Source organism: Plecotus auritus (assembly GCF_963455305.1).
Source record: "Plecotus auritus genome assembly, chromosome: 5".
Lineage (NCBI taxonomy): Eukaryota > Metazoa > Chordata > Mammalia > Chiroptera > Vespertilionidae > Plecotus > Plecotus auritus.
This window is the reverse complement of record NC_137776.1, coordinates 65,970,652-65,998,315: the sequence shown is the minus strand read 5'-3', so window position 1 is coordinate 65,998,315 and position 27,664 is coordinate 65,970,652. Positions and strand designations below refer to the sequence as shown.

The window sequence follows — 27,664 nt, the reverse complement described above, 5'->3', positions numbered from 1 at the left end:
TTAAATCTCTGAACAGATTAAGGTCTCTCAAAGCAAAAACACCAATTAGGCTGCAGAATTCAGTAAACCTTTTCAACTGGACAAACCGGCTCAAGGGAAAAAAACTAAAAGTGGCTTGATAGACTCAAAGTACCCGCAATTTAATGAAGGGAGGGAGAGAAGAATGGGCCAAGAAAACAGAATTATTGTAATGCTAAAAAATAAGTCTAGAAAAAATCTGTGAGTGTGCCTGTTAGCGTGCATGTTAGCTGACCAGAATAAGATAGATAAGAAACCTATTTTTTTAATTGTACCAGCTAACTAGCCACCAGGAGTAGAGACTGTGGATGTGCAAAATTAAAAACTGGTCCTAAACATTGATCATTGGAAGTATACTGAGTCAGAAAGCTTTTTGATACCCAAGAAAGATATATTTTGAATGCCCGTTCTAGATATGGCCAAGAGTAATGGGAAAAGAAGAATGTCCAGGAGTTATGAGAATAATGAGTAAGAGAACTTCCAGGGAATGGATTGGGGCCCAATCAAAATTCCACATCCAGAGGGTGTGGAGTCCACATCTACTGAGTGGAATTTCAGAATGGCTTTGGCTCAGTAACTGCTGTGTCTCCCATACTGTCCTTTTCCAGCTGTGATAGAATCTACTGCTGTTATTTTGTAACAGTTCCACCAATGTAAATTAAACTTTTATTTTGTTAGGCCACTGAGATTTGGGAAGTGGTTACTTCTCTAGATAAAGAGAAGTAACATTCAAACCTGACACAGAAACTACCACATATCATCTAGAGTTCATGCATTTTTAATTTGCTCCCACTTGGGGGGAATATTTTGTTTTTCCCCCTTGGGGATAGGGTGAGTGTATTTTGTATGTGAAGAAGAGTGATCCAAAGATTGATGGCCAGGAGATCAAAACAGACTGTGCTTCTTATCATTCTGGCTCCACTCTCTCTAGTCCTCCTCATTTTTAGACAGAATTTTTTAGTCTCCTTATGTTTCCGTGAGGCCATGTGATTATTTCTGGCCAATGAGATGTGAGAGGAAATGACACAGGTCAGTTCTGAACCACAGCATTTAATTGCTGGTGCAAGATTTTCCAAATATCACGTTTCCCCACCTCCATGAGTCCGAAAGAATGTCTTAAAACAGGGCCTTCAGTGATTAGGACAGAATGCCCTACCAACCTTTGTTAGACATTCAACATGAATGAGAATTAAACTTTTATTTTGTTAGGCCATTGAGATTTGGGAGGTGGTTTGGTATCACAGCATAACCTAGCCTGCTTTGACTGATAAACCCACACACAGCAAGAGGGACTTGTAATTCCACAGATCTATCTTTCCTGACTTATATATTAATAACATCTTTTCACACCGTTAGTAAAAGCTGTTTCATCCTGGACACACAATTTAAGTCTTCCTAACTTAAAATACAATGTGTTAAATAGTCAATACAATATATATTGGAAAATTTTCAAAGACAACTTTCTTTCTGTAAAATCTTTAAAACCCTAGAAATAAGCAGGGAAGCCAATGCTTGATTCTGAGATCCAGCCATATCATGCCTGGGTAGTGTGATGAAAAGAGAAAATATATAATTTTCTAAAATAAATAACATTTATAAAAAACCATTGTGAAAATTTAGAATTGAATAAAATTATCTATTTTACTGCCTGAAGAGGGCCCCCAAAAGAAAGAAAAGTGACTGTTTCAAACCTTGTCCTAAATATTAGAAAAAATTTCTTTCTGATTGGCAATGTGCCCACACTAAAAAGGATACTCTCAGGCTAGTGAGACCGAACCAATAGAAATTAAATAAGGTTCTTTCAATTTTTCTCCTTATATTTTGGGAAACTGAAATAATCTTACTGTTTCCAAAGAATAACTAACACAATGAGAGATTTTTTTCCCTAAAACAGTGAATATGAAGATTTATTATAAATGCCTAGTTTGTAGGCACCATCTCTTATTTCAAAGAGAAGTGAGAGAATAATGACTACTTCTGATACAGTATAACAACTTTAAAACCTAAAAATAAAATATCGGAAGAAAAACAAAACACATGTTTTTGTTTGTTTGTTTTTTGGGGGTAGTTTTAGGTTTAGAATCTTTCCTAAAACCATTTCATTTCTACCAGCATTTTAATAATGAATTTCATTCTGCTGTTGACTTCATGAAACATACTCTATTAACATAAGATAATTTTACCTTCTCTGAATAGGAACCCTCAATTTTATCATTTAAAGTTTCTGCAAGTTAAAACGGTGGGATGCTGTTAAACTGGGTCTCTCTCCAGCTCAAGTTTTAGCTCCTAAAGGACAGGTACTGTGTTTTTTTTTACCTTCAGGCATTCCCCAGCACCAAGCATGAGTGATAAGTAGCTTTGCATTTACCTTTCTCTTTAGTCCAAGGTTTTCAGTCCCTTAAGCCTATTTTTTCACCAGGAGAGTAAAAGAAAGAGAATTCTAGTCTTTACAAGTTCTGTTTGGAGAGGGGATGTCTTTTGGCAGGAAAAGAGGGCATTTGACACTCTGGGTGAAGGAAAGTTCAAGAAGAAAGCCACACTTGGCTCTGAGAAATACCTTTGGAGCTGTGGAAATAAACAGGAAATGATTACTCTTGAAGTTCCTTGGAAATTCCGTCAAGTCCACAGAAATCACAAACTGCTGAATGTAACAATTCTTTTGGGAAATGTCAAGAGTTAAGTCTGCATATTGGTGGAGCTGGGGTCAAAACAGAATTGGTGTGTAGTGAAGGCCTGGGGCGGGCGGTGGGGGTGCTGGAAGGAGTCAATGTGAGGGGACGGGGAAGGGAGGGGAAGGGGATATCTGTCATACTTTCAATACTAAAGATAAATTTAAAAAACAAACAAAACGAAACAAAACAGAATTGGCCCACATGACGATGACAGAAGCAGCCAACATGGCAGGGAAACAATTGTATCACTTAGGGTTGATTTCAACAGTCATGGCACCAATCCACGTAAGTTATGAACACAAGTGTTTTTAATACAGTGTGCTCTCGCGTTTGTAAATGTGCAGCACAGTTAGGAACAAAGAAGAATTCAGAACCATAAAAATATATTTGTCTCTATGAATATATGGACACTAAAAATTAAAAGTTTAATTTTTTTAAGGAGAAAGGTACTCATTTTTGTAAAACACTGATAGTGATTTAGGCTCAGAAGCTCTAATTGTCATATGATTCCATAAGTCTATTCTTGAAAGTATGCTATACAAGGTTCAATGAGAGAACATTTGACCATATCTACTTCTCCACCTCCATTCTTCGCCCGCTGAAAGTGAATGTTAACGTAATCCCCTACAACTTCTTCATTCATCAAGTAGAGCTCTTCCATTCCAGTCAGAAGCACTGTCCTCTTAGATACTCCTGAAAATACCTAAAAAGGAAAGTAAAAAAGATAAACAGAAAATTTGCTAAGAGCTTTGAATTGAAAACCTTTACATGGATAAGCTCTACTTAATATTTCGGAGTTATCTTAGGAAAGATAGGGAGCCTCAGTAAGATTTTTCAAGCAAGGGCATATCAGAGTCAGATCTGAGTTTCAGAAAGACAACTTTGGTGGCATTAAACAAATAGAGGAAAGAAGGGCAACTCTGCTGACAGAAAGGCCAGTGAGAGAGGAGGTCAGTAGTGCAAGTGACAAGATTGAGTGACCAAATGAATGTTCAAGCTGAAGAAAAACAAAGAGCTAATCATGAATTCTAGCTTTCAGGTTGGTGGACTAAGTAGACGGTGCTGCCATTTAAGACCTGAGTAGGCCGAAACCGGTTTGGCTCAGTGGATAGAGCGTCAGCCTGCGGACTGGAAGGTCCCGGGTTCGATTCCGGTCAAGGGCATGTACCTTGCTTGCGGGCACATCCCCAGTGGGAGGTGTGCAGGAGGCAGCTGATCGATGTTTCTCTCTCATCGATGTTTCTAACTCTCTATCTCTCTCCCTTCCTCTCTGTAAAAAATTAATAAAATACATTTAAAAAAAAAATAAAATATGTTTAAAAAAAAAAAAAAAAAAAAGACCTGAGTAGGTTCATGAACACAAACAGCAGTGTGGTGGTTGCCAGAGGGAAGGGGTGTGGAGGGAGAAGGGGGTCCTAATATAAGGTGACAGGAGAGATTTGTCTTTGGATGATGGGAATACAGTGCAATATACAGATCTTGTAACATAGAAACCCATACCTGAAACCTCTATGTTCATATTGACCAATGTCACCCCAATCCTATATAATAAAGAGGTAATATGCAAATTGACCATCACTCCAACACACAGATGGCCGCCCACATGTGGTCAAAAATGGCCGTCCCCATGTGGACACAAGATGGCTGGCAGGGGAGGTCAGTTGGGAGGGACCAGGCCTGCAGGAGAGAGCAGTTAGGGGCGACCAGGCCTGTAGGGGAGGGCAGTTAGGGATGACCGGGTCAGCAGGGTAGGGCAGTTAGAGGCAACCAGGCCTGCAGGGGAGGGCAGTTGGGGGGGACCAGACCTGTAGGGGAGGGCAGTTAGGGATGACCGGGTCAGCAGGGGAGGGCAGTTCGGGGGGACCAAACCTGCAGGGGAGGGTAGTTAGAGGTGACCAGGCCAACAGGGGAGGTCAGTTAGGGGCAATCGGGCAGCAGGTGAGCAGTTAGGCATCGATCAGGCTGGCAGGGAAGTGGTTAGGGGGTGATCAGGATGGCAGGCAGAAGCAGTTGGGGGCAATCAGGCAGGCAGGCAGGCGAGCGGTTGGGAGCCAACAGTCTTGGATTGTGAGAGGGGTCCCAGATTGGAGAGGGTACAGGCTGGGCTGAGGGACACACCTCCCCCCATGCATGAATTTCGTGCACTGGGCCTCTAGTCAATTTAATAAAATTAAAAAAATGAAATGAAATCTAAAAAAGAAAAAAAAATCATGAACACAATCATTTGTGTTTGTCTCAGTAAAAAGAAAAAAAAAGTTTCCTTTACTTAAGGTATAAAATATTTCCCTCTTCCATTCTTTCCTTTTTAATTTTAAGGTAATAAACTTCTATGATATGTCAATAAATTACAATTTCAATTAAAAAAAACACACCTGAGTAGGAACAGAAAAGGGGGGCAGGTTTGGATTAAAGATAATAAATTCAGAGAAAATGAGCAGGAAACATTATTGTTAATGCCCAATGACAGTAGACACAAGAGAGAAATGTAGCTATGCCTCTGCATAAAAAAATATTGTGTCATTATTGGAGTAATTTTAATTTTTAAAAGTGTATAATAAATTAAATAAGGTATATTAAAAGGTTCTTTTAAAAGACAAACTCATTCTGCACCAAGCAGATATGAGGAAACTATTTTGATATCCCTCTTTAATAAGATTCAAACAGTAACAGACTCACAACTTTTTCTTTATTTTTTGTGGGGTGGGATCAAGCAGTAAGTTCCCAAAAATGGAAGAAAAGAGAGGACCTTACCTGAAACTTTTTCAAGTGAGTTTCTATGTACGGTGAAACAACAACTCTGTGACAGTCCTGGTTTATATACAGCGGATAGTCTTTCTTTTTCAAAATCCTGTCAGCAACTAGGAGTAAATTTTTTTAAATTACTTTATTTATAGCATAAACATTTTAACTTTAGTTAAAGCTTCCTTCCAATAGGACAATATCACAATAAACAGTAAATTGAGTGATTAAATTTTAAGACATTGTAGTCTGCTTTAAAGACTTCACGGTACATAATTCTGAAACCTGTAAGACCAACATAATGAGGTTTAGGTAGGTCCTTCTCTCTTGAAATATTTACCAGAGTCAATCAAAGCAGAGAGTTTCAATGTCCTCAAATAGCCCCACCTGAGTAGCTACATAAAATGCAATTACCAAAAAAAAAAAAGAAAAGAAAAATGCAATTACCATCTGCAAAAAATAACCCACCCATCCTAAAAAAGTGTTGCCCAGTTTCTAAAGAAGTATCAAGAAAAACTATAATTAGAATCCGATATATATTTTATAATATATATTTTATATATTTTTTTATAATATATATTTTATATATATATCTTATAATATATATATACACTATGGATGTGTTAGTTATCCTATAACTAATACATGATACTCAGTAAACTTATATAACGATGTTAAGCAAAGGGGTTGGGGGCGTATTGAATGCCATCAAGAAAAAGTGAAGGCAAATAGTAATAAAAATTCATCAGTCTTCTCTAAACCAAAGAATAATCAGATTTATGTTTAGCAGCATTTTCCTCCTAGAGGGTAAAAAGGCAATGTGTCAAGACAGCATAAAATGTAATAGAAATAGTTCAGAAGAATAGCCAATCACTTTGTTTTGCTCTCCTCTCCCCAATCCACCTCGGATCAGCAGTATGTACAGTGGCCAAGAGCGCAGGCCCTTGCTGGCAAGTATGTGGACATTGCTGGTAGGAATGTAAAATGGTACAGCCACAGCAAATAACAGTATGGCGGTTCCTCAGAACATTAAGCATAGAATCACCCTATGATCCAGCAATTCCAGAAAAATCTAATCATAACTAACTACAGCATAGGCGAAAGGGAAAGAAATGTCTCAATTTTTATTAAACTAATGCTCTTCTCTGTTATTTCCACTTTCTTTAGAAAGCATGGATTATTTTGTTATGAAAAAACCTAATCAGTCAATGTTTTGTTTTGTTTTTAATATTCATTTCCCAGTGTGTTTTCTTTTTTTTTTTTTTTTAAATATATTTTATTGATATTTTTACAGAGAAGAAGGGAGAGGGATAGAGAGCTAGAAACATCGATGAGAGAGAAACATCGATCAGCTGCCTCCTGCACACCTCCCACTGGAGATGTGCCAGCAACCAAGGTACATGCCCCTGACCGGAATCGAACCCGGGACCCTCCAGTCCGCAGGCCGACGCTCTATCCACTGAGCCAAACCGGTTTCGGCTCAGTCAATGTTTTTAATTGTATGTTGGATTTCTATTATAAGTGCAAACCCAGGAGAAGCCCTAAGACTTACAGCAGTGGTCGGCAAACTGCGGCTCGTGAGCCACATGTGGCTCTTTGGCCCCTTGAGTGTGTCTCTTCCACAAAATACCACAGCCTGGGCGAGTCTATTTTGAAGAAGTGGCATTAGAAGAAGTTTAAGTTTAAGAAATTTGGCTCTCAAAAGAAATTTCAATCGTTGTACTGTTGATATTTGGCTCTGTTGACTAATGAGTTTGCCGACCACTGACTTACAGCAAGAGATTTCTGACATTAAGGATCACTTGAACAAATTAACAAAAGCAGCTGCAGAATCTTCTATTTTTAATCATAAGAATATAAGCCTCCCTAAGATGATTTGGTAATAGTCCATTTCTACCTAAAAAGGGGACAGATGTCTACTTGTTCTTTTCAAGGAAGACCCCTTGTCTTCCCTGTTATCGATTTTCTTCACCTAAGAGACCCTTGTCAGTCCTACTTGATGGGGTGAAACATAAAGTTTAATATTTATAGATATTAATATATTAATAATAAATATATATGTAAATTTCTCTGCCACACACCCACTGTGTGATCTTGGGTTAGTTACTTAACCTCCCCAGGCCTCAGTTTCCTCATCAATAAAATGGTATCACAACCACCTCGAGTTGTGCTTCTGATCAGAAGAGATAAATGTATACAACACCTGACTCCATGCCTGGGACATGAGGATGTATGTACCCATTATCTGTAATATTACCATTCTCAGTAGCATTCATGAAAATCAGGACTCTACCTACCATTTTATAAGATTTAAAAACAACCCCCTATTTTTATGCTGTCTTATAAATTCCAAATAAAAGAAGTAGACAAAGCCTAGTAGTTTTTTGATGGAGTCTTTAGTGTCTTCTATGTACAGTATCATGTCATATGCGAATAATGACAGTTTTACTTCTTCTTTTCCAATTTGGATGCCTTTTATTTTTTTTTTCTTGTCTGATCCCTATGGCTAGCACTTCCAGTACTATGTCGAACAGGAGTGGTGAAAGTGGGCATCCTTGTCTTGTTCCTGTTCTTAAAGGAAATGGTTTTAGTTTTTTCCCATTGAGTATGATGTTGACTGTAGGTTTGTCATATAAGGCTTTTATTATTTTGAGGTATGATCCCTCTATTCCAGGGGTCCTCAAACTTTTTAAACAGGGGGCCAGTTCACTGTCCCTCAGACCGTTGGAGGGCTGGACTATAGTTTAAAAAAAAAACTATGAACAAATTCCTATGCACACTGCGGGCCTGGGACGAGTTGGCTGCTAAGCAGGACAGGCAGCAGCACCCGGCGGGCCAGATAAATGTCCTCGGCAGCCCGCATGTGGCCCGTGGGCCGTAGTTTGAGGACACCTGCTTTATTCCCACTTTGCTGAGAGTTTTTATCAAGAAAGGGTGTTGGGCCCCAGCTGGTTTGGCTCAGTGGATAGAGTGTCAGCCTGTGGACCCAAGGGTCCCAGGTTCAATTCCGGTCAAGGGCATATGCCCCGGTTGCGGGCTCAATTCCCAGTAGGGGGTGTGCAGGAGGCAGCCGATCAATGATTCTCTCTCATCATTGATGTTTCTAACTCTCTCTCCCTCTCCCTTCCTCTCTGAAATCAATAAAAATATATATATGTTTAAAAAGGGTGTTGGATTTTGTCAAATGCTTTTTCTGCATCGATTGATATGATTATGTGATTTTTGTTTCTCAATTTGTTTATGTGATGTATCACATTTATTGATTTGCGGATATTGTACCATCCTTGCATCCCTGGATGAACCTGGAGAGCATTATGCTAAGCAAAATAAGCCAGTCAGAGAAAGATAAGTATCACATGATCTCACTCATATGTGGGATATAATGAACAACATAAACTGATGAACAAAAATAGATACAGAGACTAAGAAACACTGAACAGACAGTCCAACCTCAGAGAGAAGGTGGGGGGAGGGGAAGGTGAGAGATCAACCGAAGGACTTACATGCATGCATATTAGCATATCCCAGTGGTCGGCAAACTCATTAGTCAACAGAGCGGCAAACCACGGCTCGCGAGCCGCATGTGGCTCACGAGCTGCAGTTTGCCAACCACTGGCATAACCAATGGACACAGACACTGGGGCCATGGGGGCTTGGCCTGGGGGGAAGGGAGTGGCGGGGAGGGGGCGTCAATTGGGGAAAAGGAGACATATGTAATACTTTCAACAATTTAAAAAAAAGACACACACCAAAAAAAAGTAGAAAAAAAATACCTTTAGAAATGGCAGAACATAATTTAAATGGTAGAGTATTTTCTTTAACTTTTTAATTACGTAAATACCTCCAGTTTTCACAAATGTGATGACAGCACTTCCGGCCTGCTTATCATACTCTACGCATTCCACTTCTCCGCCTCCGTTTCGGGACTTAGAAAAGCTCAGTTCTAGCTTGTCTCTCATCTGATTTTCAGGCAATTCATCAGGAATTTCAGTAACATTGACCTTCATTTTAGACACTTCTACAGAAACCTGGGAAATCATTTCATGTTCAGAGATACGAATGAGAACACTGTCCATGTTTAATAAAATTCTGAAAAGCTTCAATCACCGTGTTACCTGGAATCTGACTCCTGAATTTAATGGAACTGGCTTGGCCATAACCTCCACACCTATATCCATTATGTTCACGTGATGCTTCTCCATTCTGATCACATTTTGGGCAACTGAAAAATAAATTGGGAAGTATTAATTTCCAGTATTTCAATATATTTTTACCCTTTCAGTTTAATAACATATTATCCTAGATGGGTACAGTGTACAGATGATGTGTTGTAGAATTGCACACCTGAAACCTATGTAATTTTAATAACCAGTGTCACCCCAATAAATTCAATTAAAAAAGAACAAACTATCCTAAATATTTTAAATTTAATTTAAGTTTTTAAAGATTTCTTTAGAGAGAGAGGAAGGAAGAGGAAGAGAGAAACATCTAGGGAAAGAGCCTGCAACCCAGGCATCTTCCCTGACCGGAAATTGAACCTGCGACCTTTCGGTGCACAAGAGGACACTCAACCAATTGAGCCTCACCAGCCAGGGCAATTTTCTTTCATTTTCAAGGATCTAATTTTTAAAACTTTTCTTATGATTTCCAAGTGATAATGGTCTTGCCACCAAAGTAGGATATATTAATGTCAAAATACATCAGCAAAAATGACAATGTAGAAATTCTCATCAAGTTCTAGATTCATCTCTTAAGAGATGAGCCTGATAATTCTTCAGAAATTCATATATGATTTCAGTACAGTCACACACCCTTCCTTTCCACTGTTGACAATTAACAGAGAATTCCCTTAGGACAGTGGTCGGCAAACTGCAGCTCACGAGCCTCATGCAGCTCTTTGGCCCCTTGAGTGTGGCTCTTCCACAAAATACCATGGCCTGGGTGAGTCTATTTTGAAGAAGCGGCGTTAGAAGAAGTTTAAGTTTAAAAAATTTGGCTCTCAAAAGAAATTTCAATCGTTGTACTGTTGATATTTGGCTCTGTTGACTAATGAATTTGCCGACCACCGCCTTAGGACATTAAAGCACAGCCAGAAATTTCTTCTGTGTTGAGTAAGCTGGGAAAGCCTTTGTGGGTCAGTGTCATCCTGACAATCAACCTTATGTATCATCTGTTGCTCCTTTTTAATATGTTACCAGCACCACAGAAGTAAATATTTATTTTTCTCTTTGTCCTTCCCAAGGATTACATATTAAAGACCACCTAGGCTTGAATACCAAAGAGTAAATCTCTTTTTTTTTTCCATATTTAATTAGGAATTCTCCTTTCACAAAAATGCTTTTGAGATAATTCACTGAAAAGTTGATAGCCTTCCTGTGCCAATCACAATACTATCACATTAAATTTATCCATGCAAATAGGAGACGCTCAGTAATATAATTATGCCAAAAATCATTAGAATTGTAAACAGCAACTGTGTATCCATTTAAAATGCATGTGGGTGTGTTTATTTTTAATTGTGTGACATGAGAGGTTATAACTCTTCAGTTAGTATTTGGAGCTGTTTGCTCTAATTTGTCATGAAAATAAGAGATGCCCACTTCTGGTCTTATAAACCTCACATGTGTTTATGGCAACCAGCTTGCACAGCACAGCTGGAGGAAGAGAGAAACTGGCTAGAAGACAGGGCCTTGTCATGTGGGAATTCACATTCATTGTACTATGCTATGACTCTTGAATTATGACTTTTTTGTTAATGATAACAGACAATAACAGAAAATATTAATGAAGTAATACTTAAATGATGCTCTTTCCCTCTCATTCCCCACACCCAAATCTCCAACATCTGGTGATCTGACGCAGCTGAAAGGAACCACTTGTGCTTCAACTTCTGTGACACTGACCATCAAAAGCCAACTCCTGTTAATTATATAAACCCAAAGTTGTCCCGGGAGACCAGGACCGCAGAGCCATGCCCGTGGTGGAAGCAGTGATGCAGCTGTTACTGAAGAGAATACTATTCTCAGCATTCCCAGGTAATTCCTGTGCAGAATCCCTGCCTCCCAAATCTGCAATTCGGTCTTTCAGGTTAATCCCAATGCCCACTGCCAACTGCCAGCATGGCCCTTGGTCTCCCACTCCACCTTCAGCTGTAGGGGTGGACCAGGGTGAACGAATAGTATGAGTATATACTGACCTGCTAGAAGGCCATTGTTTTGTTTTGTTTTGAATTAAGGTAAAATTGACATATAACATCGTATTAGTTTCAGGTGTACAACATTATATTCGATATGTGTATATATTGCAAATTAACCACCATAATAAGTTACCACCGCCACCATACAAAGTAACAAAAAAAGTTTTTGTAATGAGAACTTTTAAGATTTACTCTCTTGGTGACTTGCAAATATGCAATACAATGTTACTGATTATAGTTGCCATGCTGTACAGTACACCCCCATGGCTTATCTATTTTATATCTGGAAGGTTGTACCTCTTGATCCCTTGAATCCCTTTCTTTCTAACACTTATTTTCAGGCAAAAGTAATGGACCAAACACCAGGAGACATGAGTTACAATAACAGCATCTGAGCACTTGAAGGGTTTGTGAAGACCATCTGACCCCCTCCCATAATTTTTTTGGGGGGTGGGGTGTGACAGGGCTAAAACCTGAAGGAGCACCTCCTTTATTTTAATTTTAAAAATTTTTTAAATCATATATATAATTGATTTTAGAGAGGAAGGGAGAGAGAAATAGTAACAACAATGATGAGAGAGAATCATTGATCAGCTGCTTCCTGCACGCCCCACACTGGGGATCAAACCCACAACCTGGGCACGTGTTCTGATCGGGAATTGAATCCTGACCTCCTGGTTCATAGGTCGATGCTCAACCACTAAGCCACACTGGCAGGGCTATTTTTTTAAATCTTTATTGTTGAAAGTATTTCATATGTCTCCTCCCTGCCCCCGCCCTTCCACTGACCTCTTCTAGCCCACCCCCGCCCCAGGCCACCCCTTAACTTGACATATGGTGGTCTGCTCAGAGGAATGCCGCTTCAGTAGAAAGTAAATGGGTACTCAGTGTTTGGCTCTCAGCTCTGCAATTTGTTAACGGTATGAACTTTGAGCAAGATCCCTATCTTCTTTAAAGTTCCCTATCTTCGTCTCTTATCTGGAAAATTCCTAACTTGTAGCAATAATAACAGCTAACATTTACTAAGTGTTTATTATGTGTCAGACACTGTGCTAAGTATGTTATAATGTTTCTCGTTTAATACTCAAAGCAACTCCATCAGGTAGGTATGACCACAAAGCCTGTCATAAAAAATCTGAGATTTATAAAGAACTCAACCCAAATCACACTTCTAGCAAGTATGACACTAAAAGCCAGATTCTCCTCATTAAGGTGCTCCCAGCTCTGAACAAGATCCCACACCATGGCATATTTGGCAAACATAAGGTTCCATCCCACATCTCTGACTCCTGAGCTCTGTCCATCCATTGCTCATATGCCCTTTGGTAAATCACGTAAACACCTGAGAATCTGTTTGTTGGCTATAAAATGTAAATAGTAACTCTCTTACATTACAGAGTCATGTGAGTATAAAATGAGATAATGCCTGTGAGAACTCTCTGATAACTATGTAGAGCTCTATGTCCTTAAAACATTAGTATTATCATTTGGAAGTGGCCGGTAGAATAGGAAGACGCCGGTATTGGACATCACAACACTTGGGCTTGAGTCTCAGAGCCATTGCATTTTGAATGAGTGATCATTTCAAGTCACTTAACGTCTCAAAGTCAGTTTTCACATCTGTGAAATGGGGATAATCATACCTGCCTCAGAGTCTCACTTTGAGAATGGGATGAAATTGTAAAGCAATAGTCAAATATCTAGGAAAGCTCTTTGAAAGTGCAAGTGCTTTCCAAAGGTCACTTGGTCACAAGGTTGAACATTCCTCATACCTTCTTCCTCTTCAAAGGTGATGAGTGCTTCTCCTTTTTGTAGCTCATAAGGAACTCGTGAGCTCACTTGAAATGAACAGGAAATATTTGAAAACCTGCTGTCATCCTCAGGATTCTCTAAAGATGTGAATTTCATCTTTGTTTCGGGAATATCCTCTTTAATCTATTTCAAAATGAAATATTTTATTAAAATCAAGACAAGGAATAACTTAAGCCCTTCCAGTGATAATGTGATCTGATCACCCAATAATTCATTCTCCACTGATTTCAAAATCCCACAGAATACTCAGTGCGGTCTTATTTAATAACTTTAGTAATTGTTTCTGCCCAGGTCAGTCCTCAGTAATGCAATCTGATGCTGATCCTTTATTCATATTTCACAGATCAAATTATAAGCATATAATCTCTCACTTTTTCTAATCAATATTTAAACTGGTCAGTATTGTATAGTGTTTGTTTCTAAAGACTACATGCTTCATGAAAGTACCTTTTAGACAACTGTGCCAATAATAGGCTAGCTCACAAGGGAATCATTAGACAGAAAGTTTACTCTTGTTGTAAAGAGGTATGAAATGAAGTTGGGAGTACACTATAGTTAATTTGATAGCAAACCCAGAAAATTTTATCCCAAAAGAAAGACTCCTGAATTATATAATTTATTTTTTTAATAAATTAAGCTTTTTATGAACATAAAAAAAGTACAAAGGAATACACGAAAGAAAGTACATCTAAAATATACCATGTGGTAGTCGAGGTTACAATTACAACTTTTAGTAATAATGATTTAAACAAACATGATATGTCCATATCTGCACTTAAAATACAACATATCCAAAATGTCACCTATTTTTTACATATTCCCATTTTAATTTTGAAGCCTCAATTTTCCTAGTGTATCTTTTATAGGCAATTATTCAGCTATAAAATTATGATGTTGTAAAACATATTAATTTCCCCAAACATTATATTACACATATGATCTTAAAGCAGTTTTTAAAAAATGTTGTGCTGAATAAATGGTCTGAAATCTGAATTATATAATTTAAAATATATCAAATTTAATTTCTCCCTTCCCCACTACCTGCCCATCAAAATTTTAACCAATACCACAACTTAGGTTTATAAAAATGTGAAGGGACACTATCAACAAGATTTGTAATATGGAGGAAAAAGTTAAGTGGTTATACTTAGCTGCTTAAAAATTAAAGGAATCAACAGACCTATATAATTACACATAAATGCACAAATGAATTTTGTGTTTTCATTTCTAGTTCCCATGCTGAAATAAAAGGTTATCTCCAAGAGATTAGACACATTCATTGAGTCATTTGATCTAATCTTATATTCATTGTAAGAATATTCCACGTTACTTCAGTGGAATTTCTGATTACCATCATTCCAATGTCAAAACAATCTGTAATGCCCTAACTGGTTTGGCTCAGTGGATAGAGCGTCGGCCTGAGGACTGAAGGGTCTCAGGTTCAATTCCAGTCAAGGACATGTACCTTTGTTTTGGGCACATCCCCAGTAGGGGGTGTGCAAGAGGCAGCTGATTGATGTTTCTCTCTCATCTGATGTTTCTAACTCTCTATCCTTCTCCCTTTCTCTCTGTAAAAAATCAATAAAATATGTATTTTAAAAAAATCTGTAATGTCTGAGAAAAGGCAAAGTGTTTCCCAATTATGTGGAGAAATCCAGTATACAGGCATACCTCATTTTATTGTGCTTCACTTATTGCACTTGGCAGATATTGCATATTTTACAAACCGAAGACCCTCCTCCAGCAAAAAGATTATGATTCACCAATGATTCAGATAATGGTTAACATTTTTTCAGCAATAAAGTATTTTTTAACTAAGGTATTACATTGTTTTTTAGACATAATGCTATTTCACACTTAATAGACTACAGTATAGTGTAAACATAACTTTTATATGCACTGGGAAACCAAAAAATTCACGTGACTCACTTATATTGCAATATTTGCTTTATTGCAGTGTTCTATGACTGAACCTGCAATATCTCTGAGAGCTTCTGGAGTGAGAGTGAGAGCACCGAGAGAAACCAAGATGGCGGCATAGGTAAGCACCTAAACTGCTGCCTCGCACAACAATTTCAAAACTACAACTAAAAGACAGAACGGACATCATCCAGAACCACAGGAAGGCTGGCTGAGTGGAAATTCTACAACTAGAAGGAAAGAGGAAAGCTCACGGAGAATCAGAGGAGCTGCAAAGGGCTGAGGTACGGAGACACACACGCAGAGAGGAAGGGCGGCTGAGTGCCTGGCTGACTTTCTCTGGCGGGAGCAGGAAGGAAGCCCCCGACTGCACTGAACCCCAGTTCCGAATGCACTGAACCCCAGGTCCGACTGCACTGAACCCCAGTTCCAGGCGAAACCCCGTGGACCCAGGCTCATACAGGGGGAGTCTGGACTGTCAGGTAGAGAGAAAGGCACACGGAAACTCGGAGACTTGGGGGAGCCGTGGCGGGCAGGGGTCTGGAGATGCACGCACGCGCGAGTGCTCGCAGAGAAGACTGAATGCGGAGGTTGCTGCAGGCATTCCCTAGCGGAAGGGAGTTGGAAGCTCCTGACTGCACTGAACCCTAGTTCTGACTGCACTGAACCCCAGTTCCGGGCAAGCCCCTGGGGACCCACGCCCTTATGGGGGGAATCTGGAATGTCAGGGGGAAACTCAGGGGAGCCGCGGAAGGCAGAGGTCTGGAGGCGCACATGCAAGGGCAGGGCTGACAGGAAGCCAAGACTGTCTGCTCCGCCCTGACACGCCGCCCCATCCAAGCTGAGCACAGAGGCTTTTGCAATTTGGCAAGTCTAATCCTATAAGGCTGTCTCCAATACCGAACTTCTCCCAGCATAGACACAGCTGATCCTCACAGCCAACTGGCCTGGAGGTCAATTCCTCCCAATGATACCAACAACAATCAAGACTTAACTACAACAAGGCTATACACACAGTCCACAAAGGGGTGCACCAAGAGTGTCCACCTCAGGTTAACTGAGGAGGCCGACCCACTGGGCCATATAGGAAACCTAGCAAACAAAGCTACCCTACCAACTCAGGGAAGCAACAAAAATGCGGAGACAAAGAAACAGATCACAAACGAAAGAAATGGAGGAAAACAAATGACTGGATATAGAATTCAAAACCACGGTTATAAGGCTTTACAAGAATATCCTAGAAAAGGCCAATAAATTTAGCGAGACCCTCAAAGATATGAAAAAGGACCAACTAGAAATTAAACATACACTGGCTGAAATAAGAAATATTATACAGAGACCCAACAGCAGACTAGAGGAATGCAAGAATCAAGTCAAAGATTTGAAATACAAAGAAGCAAAAAACACTCAACAGGAAAAGCAAAAAGAAAAAAGAATCCAAAAATTTGAAGATAGTGTAAGAAGCCTCTGGGACAACTTCAAGCATACCAACATCAGAATTATGGGGGTGCCAGAAGAAGAGAGAGAGCAAGATACTAAAAACCTATTTGAAGAAATAATGACTGAAAACTTCCCCCACCTGGTGAAAGAAATAGACTTACAAGTCCAGGAAGCACACAGAACCCCAAACAAAAGGAATCCAAAGAGGACCACACCAAGACACATCATAATTAAAATGCCAAGAGCAAAAGACAAAGAGAGAATATTAAAAGCAGCAAGAGAAAAACAGTTAATTACCTACAAGGGAGCACCCATACGATTGATTGTCAGCTGATTTCTCAACAGAAACTATGCAGGCCAGACGGGAGTGGCAAGAAAGATTCAAAGTGATGAACAGCAAGAACCTACAACCAAGATTACTCTACCCAGCAAAGCTATCATTCAGAATTGAAGGGCAGATAAAGAGCTTCACAGATAAGAAAAAGCTAAAGGAGTTCATCAACACCAAACCAGTATTATATGAAATGCTGAAAGGTATTCTTTAAGAAGAGGAAGAAGAAGAAAAAGGTAAAGATAAAAATTATGAACAACAAATATATGTCTATCAACAAGTGAATCTAAAAATCAAGTGAATAAAAAATCTGATGAACAGAATAAACTGGTGAATATAATAAAATAAGGGGCATAAAAAGGGAGTGGACTGACAATTCTCAGGGGGAAAGGGGTGTGCGGGGTGCGGGAAGAGACTGGACAAAAATTGTACACCTATGGATGAGGACAGTGTGGGGGAGGTAAGGGCAGAGGGTGGGGTGGGAACCGGGTGGAGGGGAGCTATGGGGGGGTGGGGGTGGGGAAGAGAAACAATTGTAATAATCTGAACAATAAAGATTTATTAAATTTAAAAAAAAACAAGAGAGAGAGAGTGAGAGCACCTGATTGTAGTCCTGAACACACTGTGGCAGAAAGCAAGTCACTATGCCCTCTGGACCACAGCTTCAGCCCTCAATAAAGTGGATCAACTAAGCTGGCTGGTTTCTTGAGGCCCTTTGAGTTCTAAGACTAACTGATTCAAGCTCCAGTCCGAAGTAGCCAGAATCTTATATCTTCTCTAAGTCCCATAGACATGGGAAACTGCACTTCCTTATATTCCTGCACCTCCTATTCCCCATTTCAGAGACAAAAAAAAAAAAAAAAAAAATGGCAATGCTTTAAGCATTTAAATCATGTAGAGAAACAATTATGGCCCAGACAGCATGGCTCAGTGGTTGAGCATCTACCTATGAATCAGGAGGTCATGGTTCGATTCCCCGTCAGGGCACATGCCCAGGTTGCAGGCTCGATCCCCAGTGTGGGGTGTGCAGGAGGCAGCGATCAATGATTCTCTCTCATTATTGATGTTTCTCTCTCCCCCTCTCACCTCCTCTCTGAAATCAATAAAAATATATTTTAAAAAGAAAGAAACAATTATGAGTTGTTATGAAGAAAAAAGGGGGTTATGTCTAATTCAAATACAGGAAAATTTAGGAGAGACTAATGGTGAAGATATACATCCTTTTTTTTTTTTTTTTTTTTTAACTGTGCAACTTATTTAAGTTACTGTAGCACCTTGGATGAGGAGAACAACAATAAAAAAAACTTTGTGAGAAGACCAAAAATTTGGTCCAAAAGTGATTGATAATGACTGTCATTTTTTGTGGGGTTTTAAAAATTTTTCACTAATGTATACATAAATATGAAAAGTGCATTATTATAAGTGCACAGCAAGATGAAATTTTACAAAGTGATCACACACGTGTGACCAGCACCCAGATCAAAAACAAAACATGACCAACCAACACCCAGAGGCCTCTTGGGTTCCCTTCTAGTTCATACCTGGTAGTTCCTATCATGCTAACTTCTAACATCCTGCTTTTGTGCAATATTTAAGTGGAAGCATTCCTTTTTTGGCTCTACACTATGTTCATGAAATTCATCCATGATGTTAGATGAAACTGTTCATTCTCATTCTGTGTAGTATGTCATTGTGTGAATGTACTCCAATTTATGAACTCACTCTACTATGGAGGGACACTGGGTTGTTTTCACGTTGGGACTATTACAAATAGTGGTGCCATGGATGACCATGATGTTTTAAAAGTGAATTTATATCATGAAATCCCTTTTTCTGAAAAATGGTATCATTAAAAATGGGATACATAAAATAAGTAAAGGTGTACCTGAGAGCTTCCGGTGGCCTCTTGTAACTCAGTTTCAAGCTTTTGGATCTCCATCGTTAAGTAAATATTTTCCTTTAATATTTGATCAATTAATTTCTAAAAAAAAAAAAAACAAAACAAACACACACACACACACACACATATATCAAATAGCACCAAAAATTTAAATAGCTCCTAACCTCATTTTTCTAAAGGAATTAAAGAAGCTAAATTTCTCTCACCCTGAACAAAGAAAAGAAAGACATTAGACAGTCCCAGAATAAATATAATCATGTGAATAATAAATGTGTTTTACATCATCTCCTATCACTCCCAAATGTTATTATCTCCATTTCACAAACAAGGAAACCGCCTTTCACACTGACCAAAGTCATAGAAATTTTTATAGTAGAGCAAGGATTGAGACCCAGGTCTTCTGAGTCTACGTCCAATGTTCTATCAACTCCTCTCCCAGCTATTTATGACTACAATATAACTTTCAAATTGCACATCTGTTACTCTGGGAAAATTGTTTTTTAAATGCTTGATTTTATTTTTTTATTTATTTATTTTTTTTGCTACCTTGATATGCCAGATATATGGCCTTGGGTAAAAGGTTTAAGCTGCTTGAGCCACCCTTCCCTCTTGGGTCTGATCAGATCATTGTTAACTATGCTCTTAACTTCTGGGTATAAATCAAAGAAATGAGGGAGGGAGGGGAAAAGCAGTAATGTTGTAAGCCTTGGAAAAGACAAAATAGAAATATGATTCTTCTTTTAACATTTGAATAATGGAAGTAAAAGTATTTCAGAAAACCCTAATACCCTCTAAAATTCAAGGTAATGTTGGACAAAAACATACAAAACATGCTTCACTGAAAAATGAATGTATATAAATTAATTTTTAATAATACCCAGTAATTTTTCCTATTTACCTGCTTTTGTTCATCGTTCATAAATTCTTCATCTTTCAAATACTCCTTCATAACTTGGTTTGTATATTCACCAGCTGCCATGATTCCCTAATGTCAAAATGTTTAATATTTTAAAGACAGTATATACACACAAACTCAATAAGAAGGAAATAACAAACTTGATCCTTTTACAGGAAAAAAAAAATCTCTCCTTCGCTACATCTTTCCCCTGTCATCAAATTCTTTATTATCATGTAGCTTATGTCCAAACAAAGTCTATATTTCAAGTAACTTTACACCTATAAATATATAAAAGGGTTCTAAAAAGCTTTTGCTTTTCAACAAAGTAGTAGAAAATGATGGGTATTAACATTCCTTTGTAGTTAACATCGCAATCATAATATGCTCTATTTTAAAAGATTACTATTTTGGTCTTCTAACCTTTCTAGGACTGAGACAGAAAAGATACAAGACAGCACTTTATGGTGCCAAAAGCAAGGAAGTGCTCAAAGAATGATGAGGACATGCAAAAAGGTCAAAGGATCCAGCTTGAGGAGGGTCTCACTGACCAAATGTGGGAAGAAATTAAGCATACCAGTAAATAAGGACCGTAACAATTCAATCCAGAGTATATGAGTCTATACTGATGTAAATAAATAAATTAAAATTATGATGAGGAAATGACCATTTAGTGAATTGTAAAATACTTCCCCACAATTAAAATACTTATTAATTTCAAAGAGGAAAATAGTAACTTCTGTATTCTGGAGAAGCAGCCAGACGCCACCAGAATGAAATAATCAAAGTCAATAACATGGTGACTGGAAATCCTACGCCATGTAATAGGGTGCGCTGAGAACACAACATGACTCCTATGATATTCCTGCCAAAGACGCACGATCTGAATCTAAGCATGAAGAAACATTACACAAACTTCAAAAGTGTCATGTTCATAAAAGCCCAGGGAAGACCGAGAAACTGTGCCAGACAGAGAGAGACTACAGAGACATCACCACTAAACGCAACGTGCGATTCTGAACTGGATCTTTTTGTTACACAGGATGATATTACTGGGACAACTGGCAACATCTGAATTGGACCCAAGATTTAGATGTCAGCAATGGTCAATATCAATTCCCTGATTTTGATCACTGTATTTCAGTTATGTAGAGAACACCTTTTTGTAGGAAATACATATTCAAGAATTCCAGCCCAGCCAACATGGCTCAGTGGTTGAGCTTCGACCTAAGAACCAGGAGATCATGGTTCTATTCCCCGTCAGGGCATATGCCCAGGTTGTGGGCTGGAGGCAGCTGATCAATGATTCTCTCTCATCATTGATGTTTCTATCGCTCTCTCCCTTCCTCTCTGAAATCAATACAAATACATTTTTTTAAAACTATGGAGATCATCCTGGATTATCAGTGGGGCCCAATGTAATCACCACAGTCCTTTAAAATGGAAGAGGAAGGCAGCGACCAGAGTCAGGGTGAGAGGTGACAACAGAGCAGTCAGAGAGGTAGAATGCTTTTGACTTTGAAGCTGGGCAAAGGGCAGCGCTGAGCCAAGGCAGGTGGGCAGCCTGAAGAAGCAGAAAAAAGGCAAGAAAACAGTTTCGCCCCGGCAGCCTGCAGACAGAAAGGCAGCCCTGCAGACACACTGATTTTAGCCCAGTGAGACGCAGGCTGGGCTTTAACCTCAGAATTGTAAGATAATAAATGTGTGGTTTTTAAGCTACCAAGTCAGGGGTAATTTGTTACGCCACACATGACAAAACCAATACACATCGCCTCCACCTACCACCTATTCTAATATACTCTCATCATTGTGGTACAAGGCCTGAGGGAATGGAACCTTCTCATTTGCATGCCCGGTACAAGAAGAAGGGCTGGGGGCAGGAAAGGAAGAAGGCGGTCATTAGTTAAAACGGTGACACACATAAACAGTTTTTTAAGAAACGTATGTATGTTGCATAGACAGGGAAACATCATATCCTCCTTTGGATGTCTCTGAGAGGACTGTCCCTGCCTATGCTGAGAAGTGAGGCATGCCTGCCAGCCCCTGCGCCTGCCAAGCAGGCAGCCTCCTTGAGGAACCGGTTGTCTAAGAACGGTCCGGAGAAGCACTGCAGGAACAGCGGGGAGACGCGGACCAGTTTAGGTTTCCGTTTCCCAGAAGACACAGCAATCTAAGGAGACAGGGGTAGAGGCCGGGGCAGCGAAGGGAAGGCACCCTGGGCCGAGGCAGGCGCGCCCCGTCGGTGAGGGACCCGGGAGGCGGGCAGCTCAGGGGCGCGGGGAAGGGCGCGGGGAAGGGCGCGGGGAAGGGCGCGGGGGCCGGGGGGCGCGGGACGCAGAGCCACCACCCGGTCGCTCTCGGCCCCGCGATCGCGCGCGTCCGGGACCCCGTGGAACCCTCCTCCCTCCGCACTCAGGGCCCCTCCAGCCCGGGACTGCTGGCAGCAGGGACGGCAGTAGGGGAACCGGGCGCCCCACTCACCCGTCTCGGCCCGCCGAGCGCCGCACCCCAGGTCCAAAGTGCCCGACCTTCCCGGAAGCCGGGTGCGGCGGCCGCGGGGGAGCTCGCGCCGAGCGTCCGGAACCCCCAGGAGCTGGGCGGGACGACCGGGTGCCGTCCCGAGGTGGGTGCTGCTTTATTCCCAGTGGGTGTCGCTCAGATGAACGGTTTGGTTCCTTAAAAAAGAAAAAGAAAACTCGGCTCAAATGGCGATTTTCTCTAAATGTGATTTTCCGGAATACCAGACCTGGAGTCTCTATGGCTAATCACTAACAAGTTATAACAATTTTCACTTTCGGTTTTAAAAACGTGGTTGTTTCGCCAGGCCGGATGGGCCAGTGGTTGGACCATTTACCTATGAGCAGGGAGCTCAAGGTTCGATTCCCGGGGTGGGGTGTGCAGGAGGCAGCCTATTAATGATTCTCTCCCATCATTGATGATCTATCTTTTTCTCCCTCTCCCTTCCTCTCTGAAAGTCAATAAAAATGTATTTAAAAAAACAAACAAAACAAAACAACTTGGTTGTTTTGCCCTGGCCGAGTTGGCTGTAGGCACATGGGAAGGTCCTGGGTTGATTCCAGGTCAGGCACTTACCTAGGTTGCAGGTCCCATCCCCAGTGGGGGTGCATCTAGGAGGCAACCCATCCATGTTTCACTCTCCCCTTTCCCCTCTCTCTGAAAAATCAATGACTATGTCCTAGGGTAAGAATAAACACACACACACCACACACACACACACACACACACACACACACACACACACACACAGGGTTGTTTTGTTTTTGTTTTGAAGAAAACTTTCACAAAAGTATTGTATATTACCAGACGTATTGCTCAAATAGTGGATTGACACACCAAGTAGTCAAAGTGGGTGTCTCTCTTCAGCTTGAAACTTTCAATGTAATTTATTGGTCATTATAACCTTAATCTACAAGTTTTTACAGGCACAAGATCAACTTTTCTGTGTCTTTCGTAATGTCCTCTGGCCCCTGGAGTTGGGAAAGCTGTGGCATTCAGATGGTTTCTATGTCCCTTGAAAGTTTTCTTTTATTTTAATCTTTTGTTTTGCTGTGAAGCCTGTAAATAAATATTTCACTAGGTGTGATCTTTTGCTTAGAAAATAAAAACATCTGACTTGTTTCAAGAACTTCATATTTCTTAATCCTACACACAGAACCACCCCACAGCTGGCCTTGCTCATAAATAGAGGACAGGAGGGACATGTATCAAAATGACTTCCAACCATAAGTTCTAGTTTATAATGCCACATAATCATATACAAAAATGATAGGTGGTCTATAAAATCAGATTAACAAAAGTCAAATTCCTTCATGTCAAGAATATTGATGGGACTCAGTTTAAAGTGGTTTTTCTAAGTGAAAAAAAATTTTAAGTGATGTGTGGTAAGGACTTTTGTGCTCATCAGTTCAGTTAGGAAATATAAAAACTCCATCTGTTGCAACTTGATCATTTCTTCCATTCTACCTTCCAATTTCAGAGAGCATGAACTCAGGAGGTTATCAAGTTCAACCTAATTTCTTCTCCTGTCTTTATTTATGTTTTTAATATTTTTAAATTTTTTACTTATTGATTTTAGAGAAAGAGAGAAACAATGATTTGTTGTTCTGCTTACATATGCATTCATTGATTCTTGTATGTATCCTGACCAGGGATCAAATCTGTAACCTTGTCATATTGGAACAACACTCTACCCAACTGGCCTACCTGGCCAGGGCCTTATTTTTATTTTTATTTTTTTATAAGAAGATTGTCATCCCATGCACTGAAAGGTTGCCAGTTCAATTTCCAGTCAGGGCACACACCCAGGTTATGTTTTTGTCAGTTTAATTTTCAGACCCTGTCAGGACCCTAAGGAGGTAGAGGAAAACTTTTTTCCTACCCTACACTGTATTATTCTGCTTCCTCATATAAAAATCATTATGTAGGGAATATCTATCACAGTCAATATTATGTTGCACATGAGATGTCCCTGGACATCTCATGTAAATCCCAATCATTATGTAGGGAATATCTATCACACTCAATATTATGTTGTACATGAGATGTCCCTGGACATCTCATGTAAATCTACACTGCCATGATATGAAATGTACATATGCTACAAATATCTTCCCCACCAGATGGCAATGAGCTCCTTCCAGACTCCCCTATAAATTCACACACACACACACACACACACACACACACACGCGCGCTTCATACAGTACAATGTATGCTATGAAGAGATGGCATACCAGTAGTAGCAAAACACAAAAGAAAGAGTAGTCCCCTCTCTCTCAGGAGGTCTTAGAGTTTTCTCCACAGAAAAGTAGTGAATGAGTTGACTCTTAGAGTTAGGGAAGGTGGACTGAAACAAAAGTTTGGGTGAAAAATCCCAGAAGCACGAAACAACTTGGTAGGAATTAAGAGTTTGGTGGGTGTGTAACCCATGAGAAAATAACCTGATAGCCATTATACTATTGCTTTTTTTTTGCTTTTTTTTTTTCAGAAAAGGTCTTGGATACCAGGCTTATGCTGCTGTTGCCAACATTTTGATGATCTGGTTTGCAATTCATCCCTGGGAAAGTTGGAAAATTTATAATGTGCCCAGCATTCTGCAAGATTCTAGGGAATACAAAGGAGTTATGGAACCTAATTCTAGTTTTCAAGAGGTTTGCAATTGGAATATATAAAAGTAAAAGAATGTTGCTAAAGTTATCGGTCTTAAATGTTCCCACACCCAAAAACAAATGGCAATTATGTGATGTGATGGAGGTGCTCACTAACACTGTGGTGGTAATCATTTTGCAATATATAAGTGTATGAAATCAACAAGTTATATACCTTAAACTTACACAGTGTTATGTCAATTATATCTCAATAAAACAGTAGACAACAGATTTTTTTTTAAGTAAAGGAAAATAAGTTCCCCATCCCTTGCTCTCTATCAGGCAAGCAGTACTATATAGTTAAGAGCATGGTTTTGATATCAGATGTGGATTTGAATTCCCATTTCACATTACCCACGTTTCCCAGCATCAGTTTTCTCACCTGTAAAATGGCGCTGTTGTGAGTGATACTGATATATGTCGAGGGCTAAGCACCCATGGTAAGTGCTTAACAAATGGTAGTTGTTACTTATACATTGACACTTTTTTTTTTCTCATACATTTCTTCTCCTTTGTCTTCCTACCCAGAGAAGTACTTTGATGACAACGACCATTTTTTATTTACTTTGTGTCACCTACAGTTACCAATAAAGTGGCTATCGCTGGTACATGCTACATACTTATTCTAACAAGTGGTTAGATACAAGCCTAGGAGTCAAATACTCCGGGCCCAATGTATACATTTTCATATTAGTGTGTATAAATAAGTTTGCATAAGTAAATAAAATATTGTGAGATATATCAAACATTTAGAAATAGAAGTCATCCAAGTTAAATAATAAAAATAAATTTAAAGGATAAAGTATGTTATCTTCTTGAATCATGCCTGAACCACTGATTTATCATATAAACATAATTGGTTGGTCAGAAAATTCTGTCTTGTTAAAGTATTTAGAGAATAACGCCACTGTCTTTGACAGTGCTGGGAAAGAGACAAGAGTTTTGTTCATGAAGTAGAAGCTCAAAAAAAACAACAAACATTGATGCTTAATATCTGAACCTATAAGATATCAAGCAGTAAACCTCAATATTATATTAAGGAAATTATTTTAAGGCAATCTGAGAATATTACTGATGTTTTCCTGCTTTGCTTATATTCAGTTTGAAGAGGTAGAATACCAGTAGCAGTAAAACACAAAGAGTAGTCCCCTCTCTCTCGAGGTCAGGGAGGGTTTTCCCCACAGAAGAGGTAAAGTTAGAGGAGGTGGACTGAAACAAAAGTGGAATGCTGCTCTGGCAGAGAGGTCTCTTAGATAAATGATGATAGGATAAACCCAATAGTTTGGCTTGAACTTAAATCACAGGAGAGAAAAAGCTCAAAGAACCTTGAGATTCTTTTCTCAGAATGCTTAAAGAGAATGTGGCCTTGGGATATTGCGAAAAAATCAAAATAGTAAATTCTCACTGTGTTATCACCCAAAATCCCAAATGAGAAAGAATCAGGCCAAGCATCCAAATAAATCAGTGTAACTCCCGGGAGCTCAGCTGTTACGAGAACATGCATAAACATACTGAAAACAGCTCAAGGAATCTTAGAAGAAATTTATTTTGCTTGACTACTTTTGTCTTTTATTTGGAAATTTGTGATTTGTCTTTACCAGAAGGGCTGTTTGAGGAGTTCTAGGGATTGCCAAGAAGAAAGAGTTGGGCAGGTGCTTGAATTGTAATTATTTCCCTGGTTTGACTAGGTCTCTACAAGAGGAGTCAAATCACTGCAACAAGGAAGTTCCCTGATCTCAGAATATTAAAAACATATCAGGCAAAAAAGCTCAACTTTTTGTTCTAAGTTAAGTTTGTTTTCTCTTGGTTTTAGGGAACCTAGTTCTATGTGGGGACATAAGTTCTACTAAGATATATCTCAGTATAGTATGTAATTCTGTTGATTTCCATTGCACCATGTGCTACAGTTACAAGAAAGAGAAAATGTGTTTGTGGAGAAAGGACATCTTGTAAACCAGTACTTCTCAAATCCAGATGAATCAGCTAGGGATTGTGTTAATATGCAAATCCTGATTCCATAGGTTTAGGGTGGAGGTTCTGCATTTCAGACGTAGCTAAGTGATGCAGATGGTGCTGGTCCTTCACTCAACTTTAAGCCGCAAGGCTATAGACTAACCAGTTCACTAAAATAGCAGAGAGTGACCAGAAATGGCCATTCCTACTGTGTACTGCGTAGCTCTCTCTGTCCTGGATCAGTCAGGGAATAGGGGCCCTCTTCCTGTTTGCCAGTCTGGTAGGTGCGTCCCTGGATGGAAGACAAGACATTTGTAGGTCTCCTCAGTAGAAAGAGCAACAGTGCTTCCTGTCTTCCACGCCATCTCCACAGAGAACAATGGTCCCTTGTCTGCGGCTAGGCTACCATTACAACAACTCTGAAATGGAAAGGAAGGAATAAACCATGCGGGTGAATTGGGTCAAATTGATGTAAAAAAGTAGAAAGAGGAAACAAGGAGAAGCCAGAAAAAAAAAAAAAAAGAAAGAACAAAACGAAAAGGAATATTCTTAAAAAAAAAAAAAAAAAAAAAAAAAAAAAAACATTTGCATATAAATGTGACCAGTGTAAAAAAAAAAAA

At 39.5% G+C, this 27,664-nt stretch overlaps 1 protein-coding gene and 1 long non-coding RNA gene across 5 annotated transcripts; one reads left to right on the top strand and one right to left on the bottom strand.

Annotated features, from left to right (window-relative positions):
• Nucleotides 1–1,052: 1,052 nt before the first annotated feature.
• Nucleotides 1,053–22,719, bottom strand: NMI (N-myc and STAT interactor). 4 transcript variants are annotated; one of them, XM_080668938.1, is made up of 9 exons: nt 22,405–22,693; nt 21,957–22,093; nt 19,927–20,013; nt 19,014–19,109; nt 13,398–13,560; nt 9,545–9,651; nt 9,271–9,457; nt 5,442–5,548; nt 2,978–3,393 (listed from the first exon to the last, which is right to left on the bottom strand). In XM_080668938.1, the coding sequence occupies exons 3-9, from the start codon at nt 20,005–20,007 to the stop codon at nt 3,208–3,210; spliced, it is 927 nt and encodes a 308-aa protein (XP_080525064.1). In that variant the 5' UTR covers nt 20,008–20,013; nt 21,957–22,093; nt 22,405–22,693; the 3' UTR covers nt 2,978–3,207. The 4 variants fall into 4 exon arrangements, with proteins under 4 accessions (XP_080525063.1, XP_080525064.1, XP_080525066.1 ...); XM_080668940.1 differs by having other exon boundaries at nt 19,014–19,085; nt 22,405–22,439; XM_080668937.1 differs by lacking the exon at nt 21,957–22,093 and having other exon boundaries at nt 1,053–3,393; nt 22,405–22,719.
• Nucleotides 21,982–25,864, top strand: LOC308248683. Its single transcript, XR_013960635.1, has 3 exons — nt 21,982–22,165; nt 22,340–22,546; nt 24,932–25,864. It is a non-coding gene; the product is annotated as an uncharacterized lncRNA (long non-coding RNA).
• Nucleotides 25,865–27,664: the final 1,800 nt, after the last annotated feature.

Bases quoted from the DNA above. Each gene is read 5' to 3' on its own strand.
- NMI (XM_080668937.1), bottom strand. From the start codon at position 20,007: ATGGCAGCTGGTGAATATACAAACCAAGTTATGAAGGAGTATTTGAAA. The intron at 19,110-19,926 runs GTAAATAGGAAA...TTTTTTTTTTAG, and splicing joins TGAACGATGAACAAAAGCAG to AAATTAATTGATCAAATATT. The intron at 9,458-9,544 runs GTAACACGGTGA...ATGATTTCCCAG, and splicing joins ATTCAGGAGTCAGATTCCAG to GTTTCTGTAGAAGTGTCTAA.